We start from the raw sequence: 21898 nt of genomic DNA on the forward strand, positions 1-21898 counted from the left end.
AATGACATGAACTATGAACACTGTGCAGAAATACAGCAATCACAGGCTTGTTTATTCACTTAATTAACCATTAAGTAAACCGTGTTCGGTATAACCTGCATGAATACCAATCAACTACATTTAATTTGACCAGATTATGATAAATGTAACATTTTACAGTGTATTTATGTAACAAAATACATGGAAAATTTCCCTGTAATGAATTTAGTTAAAGTCAGAATTTAAGGCATGACCTTTTTGGGGGTCCAAACTCAAACTATGAAATAACAGTGAGGACAGTTGATCATATTATTATATTAATACTTTTTCTTTTTATTTAATTATTCATTCGTTTTTATTATTTCACACACACACACACACACACACACACACACACAGCCATCATCTATACAGCTTCTAAACTTACTGTCAGTTTTGCAAAACTAAAACTGTAATTAGGTCAGGTTACATTAATATAAACCCACGTGGATCAACCACGTGTTCCTGAAAGCAGCTCGCTGTCTGCAGTGTCTGTGCTCCCTGCTGCTTCTCCTCACTTTCATGTTTAGAGTTCTGCAGAAGGATTTTATTTTGAAGGCTCTGACAGGAAGTTGTGAGGTGTCTCTGTCTAACTTCAGAGGAGGAAACTTTGTTCAGTGTGTCAGCGGTGCTGTGATCGAGCTGCGTGCGCCTGTTCCTCAGAGTTAACGGGACTTTCAGCGGAGAGGAAGATGCTGCTGCGGCTCGTGCTGCAGGTCCTCGGTAAGAAAGCACACACGCAGACTGACACACACACAGTGTGTAACACGAGCTGACTGCATGAAGCCCCTCTGTGTAGTTACTGTGGTCCCTACATGCGGGCTTCATGTGGGGCGGGTCTCCCCGTGACAGCTGAGCTCATCATCCTGATATCTGCTTGTTAAGAAGTGCGTCAGTGCTCGTGTGCGTGTGATTCACGGCAGAAATAAAAGTACTTTGTATAAAAACTAAAAGCTTGTCTCACAATATTAAAAGCCCCGTTTACCATAGAAAGCACTTTAATGTGTCAAAAATGTTTTTTGTTCACAATAACGCCACGTGCACAATCATCTATGTTCAAGTTCACTGATTAATAAAGTTATAACAATCCTAAATCAACAAATAGACATTTTCTCTTTTTTTATTCAACACCAGATGTTACTCTGTGTGTTTGTACATTTTTAATGCTTAGTCTCAGAATAACTTGTGTCCTGAATTGCCCCCTTATAGAAATCCCCCTGAACAGGTCCCCTCCCTGGTCCTCTGGTCACATGACTTACAGTAAGGTCCACAGTAAGATCGTCACCCCTGTTTTTGTTTTTCATACATCAGAATGTCTCACTGTGACTGTTACTGTACAAACTGATATCTTTGTACGGTTGGTGATCATTTCATGTCAGGAGATAGAACAAATGTGAAAACTAGGAAATATTAATGCATTATAATATTGTTACTATATTTAAGAAGTATTATATATGCTGGTGGTACCAGGACAAACGTCAGTAAAGGTGTCCATGTAAAAGTGTGTTTAGACGTCGAGGTCAGGTGGTACAGCTGCAGAAGTGTCACTTCATGAAATCAGTATGTTCGTAAAAGCTTTATTACGTTTCTCAAACTGTTTTTAACAGCTGTTATTATGGTTGTTATTTTTATTTCATGGGGTTGAAAAAACTGTCATGAAAAATGTTTCATCTGCTTAATGAGAACTTCCTTCTTTTCTAAGCCTGACACATGAAAGCAAATCAAAATGCACGTTCCCTTTGGTTTAGTCACCCCTGTTATATCCTGTACACTCGGTTACCTGTGTGTGTGTGTGTGTGTGTTGTTTTTATGGTTAAAAATTAACTAAATTTCTTTTATAGATGTCCTTATGATTAATTGAAGGGAGTAAATTTACAAAAAAACAATATTTAAAAAAAAATGAAAATGAAACAAAACCATCCGTCTTCAAAGTCGATGATGCCTTTTCTTTAACAATGCTTGTTTATTAACACGTTCTTCGTTTGCAGATTACAGTCAAGGATTAAAAGCACTTCATTCCTAACGGAGACTAGTCTCAGAACGTTTCACTTCCGTGTTTTTCAGACGTGCATCAAAGTTTTCTTTGATGTTTTTTAAGCATCCTTCGAGTTAGTTTTTGTTGGATGGGAAGAATCCATGTTTGAGTACTTAGCAGAAAACGTGGCTTCTGAAACCACTTTCCCCACGATAAGAACCACTAGAAAAATCCACAGCATACAGGTGATTAGTGTTTTTTGTTGTGTGTGCTTGTGTCTCCTTCCAGTTTCCCAGCATGTCCTGGCTGTGGTGGTGGAGGTGTATGAGGGGGCAAAGTCTGTCCTGCTGCCCTGTCAGTACACAGGTCTTATACTTACGAACCCCACAGTGCTGTGGACTCGCAATGATCTCGACCCCAAATCTGTCCACGTGAGACGAGAGGAAACAGATGATGTAACAGGACAAAACCAGCGTTACAGAGGGCGCACATCAATGAGGCCTGATGCTCTGGACACTTTACACTTCAGCCTCACTCTGAGAAAACCCCAAATGACTGATAGTGGCAACTACACCTGCTCCATCAGAAATGAAAGGGCAGAACTGAAACTGACCGACGTACAGCTGCATGTCAAAGGTAAGAAACCCAAACAAACAAAAGAAAAATGTCAAACTAAAGGTTGATAGAAAAGTAATTTCTTTTGCTGAAAACTGGAAAATGGCATTAACATTTTCCAGATGTAACCAGTCTGCAAACATCAAAATCTCACAGGTAGATTTTTTGGTGTTTCTACTAAATCTGGATGATTTGATTCAGACGGTTTTACATCCTGTATACGCAGGAAAACCTGCAGCTCACAGGTCTAATAGAGACCGATGTACAACATGTAACAGAGGATGTCATTTTAAGAAGATAACCTTGACCTCTGGAACTATGAATGACAGGATGATAAAGTGCTGCCAGCTGTTCTTTATTCCAGAAGAATCCACTTCCAATCAAGTAGCTTTCGTTTATTCATTTATTGAACAGGAAGCAGGGTTATGCATTCATAATGTGAGTGTGGAGGTAGTGTGGTAAGGGGGTGTTATACAAGGGCCAACATGAGAAATTAGTGACGCTCCCTTAACGGCCTCAAGCTGCCACTTGTGGCACGTCTGGAGGAAAGGCAGATCATTTTGAATGTTGTGGATCCAAAACTTGGCACTGCCTCCATCTATGATGGCCCAGGAGCTCCGTTTCTGGGTAGATGACCTGCCACATACCAGCATCAGGCCGCCGCATCAACAACATGTCGGGAGTGATTGAATCAAAATCAGCTACGTTTGAGGGGACATAAACATAACCAGGGGCTTGGAGTTGACGATGCCCTCTACTTTGCTGAGTATGGTCCTAAAGACTTCTTCAGTGACATGCTCCGAGATGGTGTAGAGCTGATTTGATGGAACAAATCTCCTGTTCCCATGAACCACCGTGTGGAGCGTATGGAGGGTTGAAATGGAGATGCTGGCTGGCCAACTGTTTTCAGAGCAGGGCCGAGATGCGATCCTTGACATGACGATGAACACCAGGTGCTGCCATCTGTACTGTGTATGTACCACATGTAATGAAATGTATATAAAATTTGAATAGACACTGAGGAGTGGAGGTCTACTGTAGGAGAGCTTTGGCTGGACCCTGCAGAATCCAACCAAGTCGTATTTTGGACCCAGACGTGCAGGCTCCACTGGAGTCAGGAAATGTGGGTAATCAGAGCCAATCAGCAACAGTGGTTGAGCTTGATGGAACAGCCCACATGACCAATCATGATCGTGTATGGTAAATGGTCTGCATTTGTATAGCACTTTAATTAGTCCCTAAGGACCCCAAAGCGCTTTACACTACATTCAATCATCCATCCATTCACACACTGGTGATGGCAGCTACATTGTAGCCACAGCTGCCCTGAGGCACTGACAGAGGCGAGGCTGCCGGACACTGGCGCCACTGACCACCGCCAGTAGGCAAACATGGGGTTAGTATCTTGCCCAACGGGGCAGCCTGGGCTCGAACCACTGACCTTCTGATTAGTGGCTGACCTGCTCTGTCACCTGAGCTACAGTGTATGTCTCTATCTTTATTTACACACATGTTCTGTTGCTTGTTAGTGATTACTAAAGGTAGCACTGTGAAGACTATTTGTATGGATTTTATAGTGTCCAGTTTAGTTACCATTTTAAACAAAAAGAGAGAGAATCATGATATTTATATATTATTAATATGTATTTTTACTGGTAGCAGAGATCAGAGCACGTCAGTTCTCTCTTTACCATGAGCATGGCTGCTGCTGCTTCTGATATTATGGTTCATTTTCCTCGTAGATCAGCAGGTGGAGGTGAAGGTGGAGGAAGGATCAGACTCTGTCATCCTGCCCTGCAAAACAACACCTAACCTGCCTGAAAAGGCCACAGTGGAGTGGACTCGCCCCGACCAAGAACTCACTATGGTCCATTTGTATGTAAACAGAAGTGACCATCCTAAACATGTAGACAACCTTTACTGTGGTCGCGCAAAGATGAACAAAGACCTGCTGAGAACTGGAGACCTCAGTCTGACCCTGAAATACCCCACAGAGAGAGACAGTGGAGGATACACCTGCACCATCCACAGGGACAAAGACATCCTGAGACAGAAAGTAGTGCTGCAGGTCAAAGGTCAGACATGTAGCTACAGGTCAGAGGTCAGAGCAGATTGAGTACAGCGTTCAGCAGTCATGTGATATTGTTTTGTTTGTCCACAGAACCGTTTCCTCCTGGGCCACAGTTCTCCTGGTGTTCCTGCTTCTTCTTGTAGTTGTTTCTGCGAGTCTTTTGTTTCATTTCCGTCATGCCTTGGTGTCAGGTGAGTCTCTCATACTACACTACCCATAATGCATATAGTTAGCAGCTGTCCTCTGGTGGTTTCTTGACTTGTTCCGCTAATTTATTCATTAATATGTAAATATTGAATTTGCATATTAATGATCAAAGAACTGCCGTCCCATTGTTCATCTTACTGCTATCTTACTCCGTACAGTTGTCTATACATGTTTCTGTACATCGTTACCTGCATATACAAACTTCAGTTGCTTATGTAAATAGGACCACTTTGTGTTTTCCTTTTATATTTCACATCCCCTTGCTATAAGAGTTGTGTAACACCCACATTTCTCATTCGTGGGAGTTTTTTGTATTCTTTTCCAATTCCACCAGTAAGATTGGGGAGACCTTTTTCCATTACATTAGCCTGTCCCTGCTGGTGGTGTCGTTCAAACAGGAAACAAGTCTTTGTTAGTCTGTAGATGTTGGAGGAGCTCCTCTCAGAGAGTCTGCAGGACAGTTTGGTCTGAAAGCTCCTCCTGTGTCCTCGAGGATCAGAGTGTAAAATGAGAAGTGAACAAACACCTGCTGAACTTTGACCTCCAGGAGAAAACCTGATAACGTTCCCCCTGTGAGAACAGCGAGATCTGCTCTGAGCTGCTCCGTAAACACAAATCAAACTTTGTGCGTTAGATTGTTTGAACCTTCAGCATTCAGTGAATCTACAGATGGATGATTCAAACAGGACATGGCATTTCTCTACACCTCTGAAAACCTGCTGCTGTCTGTGTTTGCTGTTCTTTCAGTGATTCCAGTGAAGGTGGAGGTGGAGGAGGGGGCGGAGTCTGTCCAGCTGCCCTTCAAAACAACAAAACACCTGTCGGGGGAAGTTCAAGTGATATGGGAACGTTACGAGCCGTTCCAGAAGGCTCACGTGTTTACAAATGGCCCAAACCAATTTGAAGAACAGCACGAGGTTTACAAAGACCGAACTGTGATGAACAAAGACCTGCTGGAAACTGGAGACCTCAGTCTGACCCTGAAACAGCCCACAGAGAGAGACAGTGGAGAGTACAAGTGTTTGGTCTGGAGGAAGGGAACCTTCATCAGAAAGAAAACCGTGAAGCTCAAAGTCAAAGGTTGGTTTGTCTGTTTGTTTGCTGGCTTGTGTGATTGTGTCTGACTGTCTCGAGTCTCCTCTGCAGGTCCAGGATCAAACAGAGGACATCAGGACCAGAAGCTGCTCCATTGATCCGACTCCTCTGACGGCTGATCGATCAGTGTTACGACTGCTGTCGTAATGTTGTCTCTCATGTGCAAATGTAAGTGTGCAGGTGCATTTCTGTCATTGGTGGATCCCGGAGACGGTACCTGCAGATTGGCTAACTACATGGAGACAACATATTTACACAGGAGCATGTAGGGGTGGACTGCCTTTGTATTTGATCACTGTTTTCTCCGGTTTTTGTCAGTTTTGGAGGTACGCTGCTGTCATTTAATTTCTTTGAGTATGTTGTTTGTATCATTGTCTCAGGGACCAAGCAGTAAAGCATAAAGGACACAGGTGTTTAATTTAAAAAATGGGGTTTTATTGACCCAAAAGTATAAAAAGATATTTAACAAAGCCAGAACTTAAACAGGCAGACCAGCAAAACAGGTCAACTCAATAGACTAAGCTCAAGATAACAATTAACAAAACCTCAAACAAACATAAGACAGACTGACCTCCTGAAACGACACATGGGGGAACATTAATACTGGTTTAGCTAAACCACATGACACACGGGGGAAAACTAAACCAACTAATACAAAACAATTAAACAAACTTGAAACACCCTCCAGGCAATGAAGCATGACGGCTGTCAGTGGTACTTCAGCTCTCCCAGCCCTTTGCCAGACAGGAGAGAAACCCCAGGTGACTCAAACACAGAAAGATGTATTAATATAAAACAGAACTTTGACCTTGCAGTGTTCATATGTGTGCACGCCTTCTAAACATTGGAAGGTGTAATAAAAACAAATAATAAAGGAACAATATTGGACAATGAGTAGAATATATTTAAAGTAGTGACAGCAAAGCAAACTAAAGTGAAGTAATGCTGAGGTGTGGCTCATCCTGTGCAGCCATCACACCTTGAGCCCCGTTTGTTTGTTGTATTGCTGTTAGCTCCACCCCGAAGCTGAAGTCCGCTCCTTTGTGTTGAACCCACTCATTGTAAATGAATCACCATCAAAATGTACTAATTATGCGATGTGCTGCTTACGGTCACACAGGGATGGATCAGCCGTATATTATGGTCTGGCCACGCCTAGACGGGCCGTAACCATCAGTTTGATCTGTGTGACTGATCAGTGATGTCAGCATTATCACAGGTCCATAGTAACCATAGTAACGCTTTTTGTTCTCACTCGCCTTTTTTAACTTGTCAAGTTGGTTTTGATCTAAAATATTATGATAATTATTGTTCTATGAATTTAACCTCGGTCATAACAATTTAATCTGATCCAGTGTTGTTGTTCTGCTGTGGTGATGGAGCGGCTGCTCCTGACTACAGATGGATGATTCAAACATGGCACACAGAGAAGAAGGAGTAGAAGAAGAAAGCTGAATGCCTGTAATGGTGATCTGCATGGATCAGAGCAACAGTGAGAAAACATGGAGGAACCTTTAAGGCAGCGGTCCCCAACCCCCGGGCCTTGGACCGGTACCAGTCCCTGAGTCGTTTGGTACCGGGCCGCGAGAGTTGAGGCTCAGGTGTGAAATGTATAGTTTTCAGGGTTTTTATCGGTTTTCAGATTATTTTGTTATCGTTTTTATCGTTTACTCGGTTTTCCTGGGTCTTTTCACGTGTGTTATGAATAAATCTTATTTTTTTCTGTACCGCTACTAGTTTTATTTTGTTGTATTTATCCGCGACACCTTAAAGGCCGGTCCGTGAAAATATTGTCGGGCATAAACCGGTCCGTGGCGCAAAAAAGGTTGGAGACCGCTGCTTTAAGGAACAATGTCAAGACAGAAACACAGGAAACACACTGCTGAGCTTCAGATTCAGAGTCTGAAACAGCAACAAAACACTGCCAGTGAACACAATCCAACTATTTAGTGTGTAGTGTATATGTTGAGCTCTGAATGTGTGTAAGAGTCCAGCAGACAGTCTGATCCAGTTTGGCTCTGCTGAAGTCTGGATGTAGATCATGGAGGAGTTTCTCACTTCAGGCTCTGATCCTGTTCTTACACACTGAGGTTTTGTCTCGTTTTCTTCGTCCTGCTAAGCTGTTCATGTTCAACACTACAGAGGGAACAAATCCACTCAGGAAGCAGCTCATCTGAGGTCATTTGATCATCAGGTTGATTTGGATTCATTGAACATGATGATATTGCTTTTTGAAGTATGATCATATTGATGGTAAGTCATAACACAGACAGCTGCTCTGACTTTTGTTTATGTACCCCTAAATTACAACAACAGTCTCAAGATGCTTTAAACTCTAAGTCTATGTAGTGTCTCAGTCATCCAGGTCATGGTCGTCTCAGCAGTTTTGAAAAAAGTGAACAAACATAGAGTATGCTGTGCAGAGCAGCGAGCAGTTCTCAGACCTCTGGAGACACCAAGCAGCCACTTCATGCTCTCTCTTTCTAGTCCCTGTCAGTACTCTTGCTGCAGCATTTTGGATTAGCTGAAGGATTTTCAGGGAGTTTTTAGGACTTCCTGATAATAATGAATTACAGTCGTCCAGCCTGGAAGTAATAAATGCATGAACTAGTTTTTCAGCGTCACTCTGAGACAGGATATTTCTAACTTTAGAGATGTTGCACAAATGGAAGAAAGCAGTCTTACATATTTGCAAGTGTTATCTGGCTTCATGGTTAAAGCTGGGTGTCATCTGCATAGCAGTGAACACCTGTTCAACCACTCACACTGTGATGTGCATTAAAATGAAGCTGCACAGGCTGTTGGACAACAAGCTTTATAGTTTCAGTTGGTCCAGTTTAATGTGCAGCCATCACTGAGAAATAATCAGCAGCACTGAGAGCGCGCTCAGCAACAAAACCATTATTTCACTGCTCTGTGCTTTAAATCAGCAGGTTAATGATTTGCTGCAGCATTCGTTTTCACAATAGTGTTCTTTTATAGATTTTTCATCCCTATCTGATAATGTGTTTTAGTAGGTGGAGCTCGTAGGGATCGTTTTTTGTGGAGTCATGTGATCCATCAAACACCCCCTTTAGATTGGTTACATGCTGCCAGCACCGCCTCTTTCATGTGAACGTATGAGCAAACTCTGGGTTAACTTAGTGAGTTAACACATGTTGGTTTGTACAACCTGACTGTAATAATGAAAACAGTCTGTTCTTCACTGGGATTCCCTTTTGTCCAGTTTGGGTTTTGAGTCCATTTTATTATTGTGTGACATTTAGAGGACGACGGTAAACCTGTCCTGGTCGAGGAGGAGAGATTGCTGTTGTTCTCTGCAGTGGTTTAAGCATTCAAACGACAAACTCTGTAACATGAGTTCACTAAATGAAGCCCCTCACTGTAGTTTACTTTATTTCTGTAAAGTTGCATCATCCTAAAAACTTGATTCTATTCATCCGATGTAGATCCAAGTGACAGACTCACCTCCTTCCCCTCAAACAGATCCCTCCGTCATGGACGTGTTCGTACAGCAGCTACTTTCAGCTGCTCCCTCATCACAAGACGCTGTCACAGCACACAGCTCTGCATGTTTTACACCAAATGCAACACAAAGGTGATTATTGTCACCACTGAACATGTTAACCTCTACACTATGGAGCCATAAACTTCTGTTCTTACAGTATAGTATGCTTTCATTATGTAACCCGGGTTAAAAAGATGTATAAATAGTAAAAGATAATTAAAGTCTAAGAATATAAATATCAAAGAGTTCATTTATTTAAATTTTCTTGTTTATTAAAAAGATCAAAGTTCATGTCAACTGATTAAAAACATGTTTGCATTGTTTAAAATACATTATCTTTCTTTTCTTGTGACTTGTTTGTGAGAACTGTAATTTCCTACGGGGATAAGGTCTGTGAAGGTAACACAGGGTGGAGAAGGAAAAAGAGAAAAAAGAGAGCGCGAGGAGAGAGGGCGGTGGTGCGTGAGTTACACGGAGCATCCGGAGAAGCTAGCTTGTTTTTATGTAGTATCAGTGAGTGTGTTTCGACTTTTCAGAAAGATAAGTCACAGTGTCGGTAAGTTAGTGACGCGTAAAGTTTCGGCGTGAAGCTGCTGGACTGTGTGTTTTGTTTACTGCGGCCGTGCACGCATTGAGTTAAAGTGAGGCTAACCCAGCCGTTAGCTAATAAGGACTACTGTAGCTGCCGTTTCGCTAAAGTTGTGGGACGTAACAAGCTGCAGAGGATCGTTACCGAACTGGATAACGACGGACAGACCCCGGATAGTCACTCTGAGTGACTACCTCTGGCAACGTGGGAAGCTAAAACAGGAAGCTTGTGGAGCACGTGGAGATCACAGACCTTCCTCATCTTTGTGCTACTGCATTCAGAGCGGAGTGTTTCTGAAGGAGCTGAAGACAACTTGTTGCCTGGATTAATCTGGTGGGAAGTGCACGTTTCATAAGGTACTGAGTTTATTTATTTATTTATTGCTTGTTGAGTGAAGAACTTCCGGTTGGGAGATCGTTTTGGATTTATACTGGAGCAATTGACTATGTGCACGTTAGCATATGCTACTTCCGGTGCGGAAACTCCTGTGGGGAGCTTTGTTTCCGGTGTCCTATTCACGCCCTGTTTACGGTCCAAAACAAGTTAAGCAAATGAATAAATCAAGCGTCGATTTACATTTCTATAGATGTCTCGGGCATTTACCCAATATATCTGTAAATGATCTTCATCGACTTGTTGATATTTTTCCCCGCGCCTCAGAGCAAAAGAGAAAAGGGATTCAAATGTTATATTTCTCAGCTGTCCCTCGTTTATCGCGTTTATGTTACTTAGAACACACTTAGAAAAATCTGCTTGGGTGAATGCACAAGTTGTGTAAAGCGCTTTGAGTGCTCAGAGTAGAAAAGCGCTTTATAAGAACCAGTTCATTTACCATTCAAGACATGGAGTGATACATTTTGAATGAATTTTCCAAAGACATATTGTTAGTAACAGTCCATAAACCTTTGTTAGAAATAACAAAACCATGTTCAATAGCTGGTCAGATCTTATGTTAAGTGTGTTTTCCTTTAATGAGGAGGTCCTGTCTTTGTGGAAGAAAAGAGACACAGAGGTTGTGGTTTCTGTGCTTCCCTCAACAAACCATGGTACGTCCATAATTATCCGCCACAGTGATCTGCCAACCCTTCGACCACAGCTGTGGCTAACAGGCGAGGTATATCAATGATTCATTTAAGCACTCATAACCACAATAATTAGACTGTGTAATGTAATTCAATTAAAAGGACATTATCATGAAATTATTTATCATTAACATAATTTAAAGTATATAAATTACATAGCTTTGTGTTTATGCAAATTGTTTACGTGGGTAATTGAAGGGCTGTTTCATTGTCTGGCAAAAAAGGAGCAAAAGGGGATCTACATTATGAACCATTACACAGCGGGCTTGATTCTCTTTGGTGATCGGACACAGCTTTCTCGCCAAAGCTTGGGGAACGTAAGATGATTGTCCAATGTCCATATAATTATGTTCAAATACATTTAGAAAGAATTACTGATTGAATGCTAACAGAATTCCACAAACTGTAAGAAATACATAAATGTTTTCTGACAGGTAAACTTCGATCGGTACCATTGTCACGTTTGTTAACATTAAAAATGTACACTGGAAGTTTCTGGTAAGCAACAAGATTATAACTTTAAAGTCTGTGTATTTTTTTTAATGACGATATATTAATATTGTTTTAATGATTTATCTTTGCTACAGTTCATCAATGCAGTGAATCACACTGTTTATCTCCTTGATCCTGCCCCAAGTTCATCAGAGGAGGAAGACTCTAAACTCGCTGCACGTAAATTCAGGTATTTAGGCTTTAACACATTTTGTTCTATGCAAACAGGCTTTACAAGTTAGTTTACTACAACTGCATCTTTGTAGAAGCTTGTTGTACCTGGCCCCACAATGCGTGTTTCTCTGTTGGCATCCTCTTGGCCAGGTCTCATTTGCAAAATAAACCAGTACGGTTAAATAAAAATTATCAGGTGAACAAATTATTTAGACAATAATTCTGATGCAAAAGAGCCAAACGGGACAGGCCAAAAATAAATAAATAAAAAATAAATAAAATTCTGTATAATTCTGTAAAATATCTTTTTTTTAAATTAGGAAATACGACATATACCAAATTGTATTCTGCTTTGTAATAATGTGCAGTGATTACTTAAAAATGAGGAGAACCCGCCACGCAAAAACAGAATGGGTGGACATTAAATGGAAGGGAGGTGTGTTGACCCATCCAGTGCAGAAGGATGGCTTCAGCTGTGGATGGTAAGTGATGATAATATACATTTGTATATAATTTCTTACTTGTTTGCCATCATGCCATGGTCAGAAGAATATCCACATCCAGAACAGTAGCTGTAATAGATATGAATACATCTAATTCTAAATTTCACAGTATACTGCACAAATTAAGTATATGGTTAATACTTTGGTGCCCTAAGTCATGCAGATTTTGTGACATACTCTTTTTAGGATGTGCAAATATTAAGGCTGCACAGCGATTGCAGATAGTACTTATACTTATACTTTAAAGAGAGCAAGTCACAGTCGGGAATTTCAGTTCAATTCAATTTTATTTATATAGCGCCAAATCACAACAAAAGTCGCCTCAAGGCGCTTCATAGATACAGAGAAAAACCCAACAATCATTTGACTGAATGTTTAGAGATTTTCATTGTTTTTCAAAGGTCTCACAGAGGACACAGACTGGGCTGGTGTTTAATTTTCCTAAAAGCTGTTTCATTCTTTTTTTTTCCTTACTTTGATTTACCAGAGAGGAGATGAGTTTGTAAGAGCGTAGAAGCTCCAGCAGCATTTATAGTCTAAACACAGCTGTTTTATTCTGTTTGACACAAAGACTGAAACATTTCACAAAGAGGTCAGAGCGACTTCAGAGTTCTTTCTAAAGAGATGAGGATGCAGATGTCTGTACCTGGTCTGTGTCCAGAGGAATGTGTTTGTAATCATGAACAAACTGCAAGTACTCAGCTTCATACTTTAGAAGGCCTCAGTGATGTGGACTCTTCAGCTGATCTGTCCACGAGGAGGAGGAGACGATCTTAGAGGAGAAACAGCTACGATGGTCACACAGATTCAGCCTCACTCTGAGAAAACCAACAGACTGACAGCAGCAACTACACCTGCTCCATCAGTGATGGGAGAGACCGACAAGCGTTCATTTACAGGTCAAAGGTCAGCAACAAACCCCAGCACCTGCTGTAGATACTGATGTCAGTGCTGTAGGCAAAGGTCAGAGGTCAAACTGAAGGGAAGATTTCCTAAATAGACTCACAGTAACATGTAGCTCAGAGCTAACCTCAGTGGAAACAGGATGTCTCTGCTACGACAGCTGCAGTGGAGGGTTCCACTCACAACATCTGCACACTGTGCACAGTGGAGAACAGCTGGACGCACACAGATGTGCAGCAGTGTGTGTTCCTGCTGGCAGACAGCTGTGAACAACAACATGAATCTGTCTGTGAGAGTCCAGTCACAGGTTGAGCTTCAGTGTGAGACTCTCTCCTTCCTCCTGGGTGATAAGAAGACGTTTTCATCTGGGAACGACCTCGGGCAGCACTGCTGCGTTATCTTGTTGAGATGTTGGGAAGGCCTCCAAACATGATCCACCCACGAGGCCAAAGAGCACGAAGGGGAAGGAAACGTTTATCAAAGCAGAAAAACAAAACGCCATCCTGAGAGTGCAGCCATAACTCTCCCTGTGTGAGAAGATCCTGCTCAGCTGTTGCTTAGCAGCCGTGTTTACTCTGGCATGGAAACCAGAAACTGGGCTGTGAGCTGGACTCTGACAAACAGCAGCAGCAGCGTCACCATCAGGTTTCCATAGTGCAGCAGAAGCACAACACCTAAAGTCTACCTGGAGGTGGTGCAGATTGTTTCTGTTGTTCAGCACGTGAGCTGGAAGTGTGGTAACTTTAACCTCAAGCATCAGTTGAGTCAGAGCAGCTGTGCCTCCTCCTCCATGCCCATCAGGAAACAGAATGCAGATCTGTCTTCCTGTCCTTCAGACAACTCTCCTCTGTTTGGCGTCCTATACTATATGTGCTGTTTGCTTTATCTCTTTAAGGAAGGATGAAAGAAATAAAAAAGAAACTTTTTCTCATGATGGGTTAGCTGTGGAAATATCCACCAGTTACACTCCAGTGGATGCTCAGAAAACAGCTGAGGGTTATTATCCACCAGCCTTCTTCTAGTAGCTGACCTGCTGCTAAAATCTTGAAAATCTCATTTGCACAAAATTGTCTGTCATCTATGATCCAATCAGCTTCAGTTTCTTCTGTCGTGTGACATCATCGAACCTGACAAATCTCAAGATCTGATGACAATAAACATGAAACTGATTAAGAGTTAGTGTGAAATATTTAGAAACTTTGTGACAGGACAGAGAAACTATTTTACGCTGATTATTCTTGCAGAAGTGTCCTTCACTGAGTATCCAAGCAGTCACAATAAGGGAGATATGTGTCCATGTTTGTGTCCTCGCTTCACGCCTCCACACAGATAAAGACCTGATTATAGTTTCCAGTCTGCTGGGCTCCAGGTGACATAGGCTCCATTAACAGAGTGAGAGGGTCTCTGCAGACACCCACAGGCTCAGCGTCATGACCACACTCGCCCTTAATGCTGCTCACATGTGCAAAAGCTGTTTCTTCATCCTGCAGCTCCAAAGAGCTTTGCACAGCGCAGCCGAAACCAGCAGCAGGTAGTTATTCAGTCTTATGTTGAAATCATCACCTGGTGTTTCATTTTTATTATTATGGTTAAATAACAGAATTCTTCTTAAATTATTACATTTGTACACATCTGTGGAAATGTCTCTGGACTCTCCTCAGCAGTAGATTTACAGCTTTAAACAGAGAAACATTTGTTTCCCCAGAGATTGTTAAAATAAATCCTTATTATTATCTATGGTTCCCATGGTAACAACCTTCACCTCCAAGAGTTGAATAAATGTCTTGGATTGCTCTCAGGATCTGATGAGCTTTAGAGATAAACACACTAAGTAATGGCAAATCACATATCAGTTTACTCCAAAAATCTACGGAGTAGAAACTACAAATAGAGTTTAGCTGATGTCAGTATCAGGATGAAACTGAGGCCAACCTGGAAATTCTTATTTTCATCTCTTTTCATTTAGTTGAACAAGAAGAATCATTTCTAATGATTTAAACGTTGAAATGAACGTAACAGAGAAATAAATGGATGACTAAATGAAACTGAACTGAAGCTGTGCTGACACACTGAGGACAGACTGGACTCTGCATGCTGCGTTTACTGTCTGCTCAGGAAAGCAGAGCACCGCTGCACACAGAAGGGTTACTGTCTGCTGTATTCATCACAAAACACTTCTATCAAATTAATTTCATTGTTCAGTTTATTTCAAATGTTTTTATATTATCATTTCACAATAACGATTTCCTGGCTCTTAAAAGTTAAGAAATATAGCTGCAGTTTAGAATCAGATCATACTTATTTTATCAGACATTTGAATGTATTTCTCATGTTTTAAATTATAAACAACATTTCTTTAAAAAGGTCCCAGTCAGCTTTCAGAGAGCTCAGGCTGAGTCTGTGCAGCTGAACATGGCAGACTGCCACAGATCACCTCTGAGGAAAGACGAGGTCGTTCAGCTTCCTCGTAGTTTCACACCTGTTGATGAACTTTGTGTCGGTCAAAGTTCATCAACAGGTGTGAACCTAGAAATGTGAACCTTCAAGTCACTGACAGCTGATTATAGCGTGTCCTGGTGCTCTTCTGTGATTCAGTGTGTGCAGCCAAACATGATGGCAGACTGCCACAGATCACTTCTGAGGAAAGAGGAGGCGTTCAGCTTCCTCATAGTTTCACACCTGCATGAAGCAGCCTCACCGTGACAGCTTCAAATCACTGTCAGCTGATCATTTCCTGTCCTGTGATTGGCTGAGCTTCAGGCCTTCTCTCAGTAAACTGGAAACAGGGATTGAGACAGTGTGAGGGTTTGTGGAGTGCCACAGTGCTGTAATGAATACTGTAGTGGAAGAAGTTCTTTCACACTCTTCATCCTGGAGCTGCTTTATGTCCATGATCTGCATGGAAACACATCTATGGAGAGGAAATCCAGCTGCTGAGGGTCACATCTGCATCATTGTAGCTACAGTGGATGTTTCAGTGTCAGGACTGAAGGCGGAGCTTTGTGCGTGTCAGGGTGAGGCCGCAGCAGCCGCCTCCAACCGGAGCGCTCGGGCGTGAAACTACGAGGAAAGCCGACGTCCTCCTCTTTCCTCAGAAGTGATCTGTGGCCGGCCGGACTTCATTCCACAGATGTGCTTTAACAAAGTGTGAAGCTGAACTCTGAGCTGTGACAGTGTGAGAGTGTGAGAGTGTCAGTAGATGATCAGCAGAGGAAAGTGAAGCTGCTGTGAGCTGATGTCCTGAAGGGCTTTGAAAGAGTCTCTGAGTTTGACAGGAACATGAAGATGTTTGTGGTGTTTGTGATCCTCCTGCACGGTAAGTACACCTTCCTCTCTCTGCTCTCATCATCAGCTTTTCTTTCCTCTCTCTCTCTTTAATGTGTTGAAGTGCAGCAGGAGGAGATTTCCATCAAACACTGGATTCTGATTCAGATCAAACTAACAATCCAAAGCAGCAACTTTCAAATCTCTGGATTCTTCTTGGTGGCTTTCAGATGAGCTCATGTTACAATCAGCTGCTGTGTGTGTTGTTGTGTAGCTGAAGCTCTGACTCACATTTCATACGTGACCAAAGGAAACTTGGTGCTGTGTGACACACTTTAGACTCTCTGCTGCTGCTTTGAACTCTTCAAACTAAAGAGCCAAACTGATGACTGACTGTGCAGCTCTGACATGGCACCAAATGTCCCTGTTATCAGCTGCTGGATGGACGTTATCAGAGCTTTTTAGTCCCACACGGATCAGCAGGAGCTCCTCCTCTGTCTGCAAACAGGCTCAGCAGCTCTGATCATTGGAGTCAGCACAGAGTGTGGAGACATCTAGTGGTCGTGGAGAGAAGTGCATGTAACGTGTGTTGTGTTAATCAGCATGAGTAGTTAGGGGGACGTGCCTCCCTGTGCCTGATGGGAGTCCTTGTAATTACCCAGCATGCTGTGCTGTGTTTCATTTCTAACACTGGTTTTACTGAAGAGCTTTCTGAGCTTCTTTCATTGATTGTGACCAACATACATGTTTGCTGTGGATCCACATCTGCTCTTACTGCTAATGTCATGAAGCTGTTTGATTGGTGAGCAGTCAAAGAAGCAGGTCGTAACAGGAGCAGGTCCTGACAGGAGCAGGTCCTAACAGGGACATAGCAGGATATTCCTGCCTCTAAATGAGCTGTAAGTGCACATATGAGCGCAGCTGGTCTGCATGTAATAAACACAAAGAGTCTGTGTGAGCTGAATTTACACCAGTCTGTTTGTGTTCCTGCTATTTTGGCTCTTTGACAAACTCAAATGTATTTAAGCTTAAATGAAAGTGCATTTATTAAAATGCTGTAAAATCACAGTCCTGCTGATTTTCCTTTGGTGGAGGCCAAAACTTCTTTTGGTGGACACCAAACATTTTTATCTGCAGGTGAAACTCTGCAGTGACCTGAGCGTGTGCTGTTCTCTGGCATCTCTCTGAGTAATGTTGAAATGCTTGATTTTCTTGTCTGTGGTCACGAGGATCTTATCTTCCATCCTTGCTTCTGTTTCCTGCTCACAAACCTGCATCTAAACTCAGAGTCAGCAGCAGCTTCTTAGCTGTCTCTGCCCTCATAGCCTTGATCTCAGGGACTCTTAGATCATTTCAATATGTACATGGAAATCTGTCCTTGAAGGTGAAACATCAGAAATATAATGTCCTCCATGGCTCAGTGATCACAGCAGAGATATAGAAACATGTAAAGATGTAAAGCATGTAAAAATGTAAGTCTATTAGCCCCAACCAACCAACCACATGATGTCACGTCCCGTACGGACACAAGATGGCGCTAAACATGTTTATAAAATATGTCTGTGAAGGTTCTCAGTCATCCAGGTCATCGTAGTCAAAGGAGCTTACAAAGAAAAGCGTCTGGACTTCTTTAAGTTGCTAGAAGACGTTTCACCTTCATCCGAGAAGCTTCTTCAGTTCTGAACCATGTTTATAAAACTTCACTTTAAGCACTTATTTCTTAAATCCAGCTTCACAGACAGAGTTGCATCTATGAGCAGAGCTCAGTGCTGTAAATGAGCCTTTATCTGTGTAAGGTTTCATGTCCCCTTTAAGAAATAAAACAAATATCACACATTTTTATAAGAAACGGGCTTGAAAAAGTCCTCCAACATCTCATGTTTGGACTGTTGTACTTTTCTCTACTCAGCTCTCAGCCAAGTGTCCTCCAGCTCATCCACAGTTAACCTGACAGATTTTTAACAAACTGAAACAGACGAGTCCTCATCAGTCCATCCTCACAGCACAGGCAGCCTGTTAGATACAGACCTGACTTTAAACTTGTATTCATCACTTTTAAAGCCTCACATCAGCTCGTTCCTCCACTTCCTCTGGACTTCCTGCCTCTTACTTTTTTTTCTGTGAGTTGTTAAAATGTTGAATGTTTCTGTCGTTCTGTCTCCTGGTTTCTTCACCTCAAAGTGACTCGTGGAGTCTCTGTCTGTGTGTCCTCAGTTTCCCAGCATGCCTCAGCGGTGGAGTCATATGAGGGGGACTCGTTCATCCTGCCCTGTCAGTTTCCCACTTTTAGATTTGCTGACCCCTCAGTGGTGTGGAGTCGCTCCGACCTCAGTCCTCCAACCGTCCACCAGCAGCAGCTTCAAGGAGACGAACTGAAAGATCAAAACCAGCGTTACAGCGGCCGAACATCCATGAAGACTGACGCTCTGGATACTGGAGACCTCAGCCTGAACCTGACCAACCTCCAACTGTCTGACAGCGCCATCTACACCTGCTCCGTCAGAGAATTTGGAGATGAATTGAGTCGGAGTGATGTACAGCTACAGGTCAAAGGTCAGCAACAAACACCTGCTGTAGATACATCTGACATCACTCAGATAAAACTTTATTTTAAAATTGTCAGAATAATCATGTTAGCTTTATGAGTAAAGGCCTCTTCATTAAATTCATTCAGCCAGAGGTCAAAGGTCACGATGTTCTTTGTGTTTCTCCACAGAACGGTTTCCATCCTGGGCCAAAGCTCTCCTGGTTCTCCTGGTTCTTCTTGTGGTTTCTGGAGGTCTTCTATATTATTTCCGGCACTATTTCATGCCAGGTGAGTGTCTCCTACTACACTACCCATAATGCCGATGGTCAGCAGGTGTCCTCTGGTGGCTCCTTGACTGTGGCTCACACAAACTTGTTCCAGAAGCTGAAAGAGTTACAAACAGCTGATACAGAGAGCTGAAGAGAAACTTCCAGGTTTGTTCCAGAAGTCAGAAAACCTCCTTCAGACTCAGTCATTGATCAGTGAAACATCTCCACAACATGATTTTACTAAACAGTGTGTGTGCTTCACTGCATTGATCTGACACAGAGGCTGCATGTGGACAAGCTGTTCTTTCATTATCTGCAATTTAACCAGTTTTACTTTTTACCAAAAGTTTCACTGTGATTGGTCATGAGTTAGCAGAGGTTACAAAAAAACCCAACTAATACTCGAGAACACAGACATGTGAATAATATTGTAACTTTACAATACAATCGCGATCGTGGCTCACGAGGTTGCAGCTCATCTTGTAATCGGACGGTTGCTGATTCGAGCCCTCCGACAGTCTTAGCCATTGTGTCCTTGGGCAAAACACTTCACCTACTGTTGGTGGTCAGAGGGCCGGTGGCGCCAGTGTCCGGCAGCCTCGCCTCTGTCTGTGCGCCCCAGGTGGCTGTGGCTACAATGTAGCTGCCATCACCAGTGTGTGGATGTGTGGATGACTGGTTGTGTAAAGCGCTTTGGGGTCCTTTTACCATTTACAATGCAATGTACACCAGATCACTGTAATCCAATAAAGGTAAAAAAAAACCAACGTTAAAGAGATCTCCATGATAAGATTTGATTATACATTTATTTTATTATACTGTCATTAATATTTATTATTTTCACACAGTGGTCACTGACATCTAATATGTGTGTGTTGGTTATAGTTATATAAAGGTTCAGGATCAATGTGATGAATTTAGAAGCAGCAAGCTTTGTGTGTGAAGAAAGTTCCTCAAACTGGAATCTATCAGATATGATTCAAATCACTGTAGTAAATTTTCTTTAATAATGTTCTAGTGTTTGTAGTATCATCATCATCATTGTTTATTTATATAGCACTTTACAAACACACAAGGCTGACCAAAGTGCTGAACAATAGAAACATAATAGATATAATAAGAATAATAAATACGATAAAATAATAAACTTAGTGAAAAACAATAAAATACAGTAGTATATAGTAGTAAAATGTTGTGGTCTACACTGAGGTCTAACAGGATTTAACCAGGTAAAAGTCTCACTGAGATTAAAGTCCAAGAGAGACCAGCAGAGGGCAGCAGACATTACAAACACAACAATATTAGTAAAGAGATAAATACAATATTCCACACAGACAAGTGAACACAAAACGTGAATGATGTGAAAAACAGATTACTACAAGAGTGTCACACTGACTAAAAGAGCTCTTACTTCTTTAAAAATGACTTAAAGCAGCCAAACAGGGATTTATAGATAAAAACCAAACAGGAAAATCTACAGATATACAGAGATGGACATTTAGCATCAGCACACAGAACAGTGATGTACACGATTTCTACAGCCAGCAATAAAACAAAGCACAACGATGGACACTATCTAATCTGTTTTGGTACAGGATGGGTGCAGATCACTGTAATCCAATAAACACAAAAAAGTTACAGAGATGAAGTTTTTCCTCATTTGGAGAAGAATCAAGATTTATGCCCAAAATTTAAATTTTTAAATTTCAGCTTGGACCCGATCCTTTCAAACTGAGCTTTAAATGACAAATTCTGATCTATAATGATACTGAGATACTTATAAGATGTGACCATTGCAGTTTCAGCTCCTTGAATGGGTTTGTTCTTAGGAAACGTTGATAACAACTCTTTGCTGTTTAATAATAACATCAACTTGGATTTCTCTGCATTTAACACCAACTTAAGTTAAATGGGACTGAACAACATCAAAGTCTTCAGAAATTCACAGGTTTGTTTTACTGAAGGAGACAAACAATCTGTCCTCTGCATAAAGATGGAGTTTATTTATTTATCGAGAAAAGAACAGTGGTCCTAATATGAAACAACGTGGACACACTGAGTTGTAGCTGATGAGTTAAAAACAAACTCACAGCATTTACAGAGAGACCAACATTGTTTAGTCTGTTTACTAAAATGTGTGAAAAACCTTCAATAAGTCAAAACAAAGAGCAGCTCATCAATGATGTCGTTCACCACTTCAACAGCAGCAGTTATTGGGCTGTTTTCTGAATCCTGACTGATGCTGAGAAAGAGTTTCATTTTTGTACAGAACATTTTTTAGTTGTTCACTAATAAGCTTTTTGTAAACTTTTACTAAACACACAATTTAGATTCAGGCCTGTAGTTATGAACATCTGAAGGATCAACTCTTTTCAAAGGGAGAACATGGACAGATTTGCATATTTCAGAGATCTCACTGTTCAAAAGCTGAAATGAAAAATATAAGTTAGCAGTTCTGCTGTAACATCTTATTAAGAAAATAAGGATCAAGTTGATTTAGTCCTGCAGATTTATTTGGATCCAACAGATTTAAGGTGCTGTGGACCTCCAGGACATTCAGAGGAGAAACGCTGAAGGACTGAAGCACAGACTGAGTTTGAGTGGTT

At 41.7% G+C, this 21898-nt stretch overlaps 3 protein-coding genes across 4 annotated transcripts in view; 2 read left to right on the forward strand and 1 right to left on the reverse strand.

The window, feature by feature from the left end:
* The window catches only part of LOC102789482 (methylglutaconyl-CoA hydratase, mitochondrial-like), a 674272-nt gene that overhangs the window by 127607 nt on the left and 524767 nt on the right, over positions 1-21898 (reverse strand). The window lies entirely within an intron of this gene.
* LOC148103169 (matrix remodeling-associated protein 8-like) lies at positions 467-6079 on the forward strand. Its single transcript, XM_087839456.1, has 4 exons — positions 467-741; positions 2282-2629; positions 4351-4683; positions 6033-6079. Exons 1-4 carry the CDS (start codon positions 711-713, stop codon positions 6077-6079), a joined length of 759 nt encoding a protein of 252 aa, XP_087695582.1. The 5' UTR covers positions 467-710.
* Positions 11698-19443, forward strand: LOC148103170 (immunoglobulin superfamily member 11-like). Its single transcript, XM_087839457.1, has 4 exons — positions 11698-11842; positions 12195-12308; positions 18711-19030; positions 19213-19443. The coding sequence occupies exons 2-4, from the start codon at positions 12290-12292 to the stop codon at positions 19441-19443; spliced, it is 570 nt and encodes a 189-aa protein (XP_087695583.1). The 5' UTR covers positions 11698-11842; positions 12195-12289.

The sequence above is a fragment of the Neolamprologus brichardi genome, chromosome 3 (genome assembly GCF_056152115.1).
Source record: "Neolamprologus brichardi isolate AB-2024 chromosome 3, ASM5615211v1, whole genome shotgun sequence".
Classification (NCBI taxonomy): Eukaryota; Metazoa; Chordata; class Actinopteri; order Cichliformes; family Cichlidae; genus Neolamprologus; species Neolamprologus brichardi.

Bases quoted from the DNA above. Each gene is read 5' to 3' on its own strand.
- LOC148103170 (XM_087839457.1), top strand. The intron at 19,031-19,212 runs GTACAGCTACAG...GTTTCTCCACAG, and splicing joins ATGAATTGAGTCGGAGTGAT to AACGGTTTCCATCCTGGGCC.
- LOC148103169 (XM_087839456.1), top strand. From the start codon at position 711: ATGCTGCTGCGGCTCGTGCTGCAGGTCCTCG. The intron at 742-2,281 runs GTAAGAAAGCAC...GTCTCCTTCCAG, and splicing joins GCTCGTGCTGCAGGTCCTCG to TTTCCCAGCATGTCCTGGCT. The intron at 2,630-4,350 runs GTAAGAAACCCA...TTTTCCTCGTAG, and splicing joins CGTACAGCTGCATGTCAAAG to ATCAGCAGGTGGAGGTGAAG.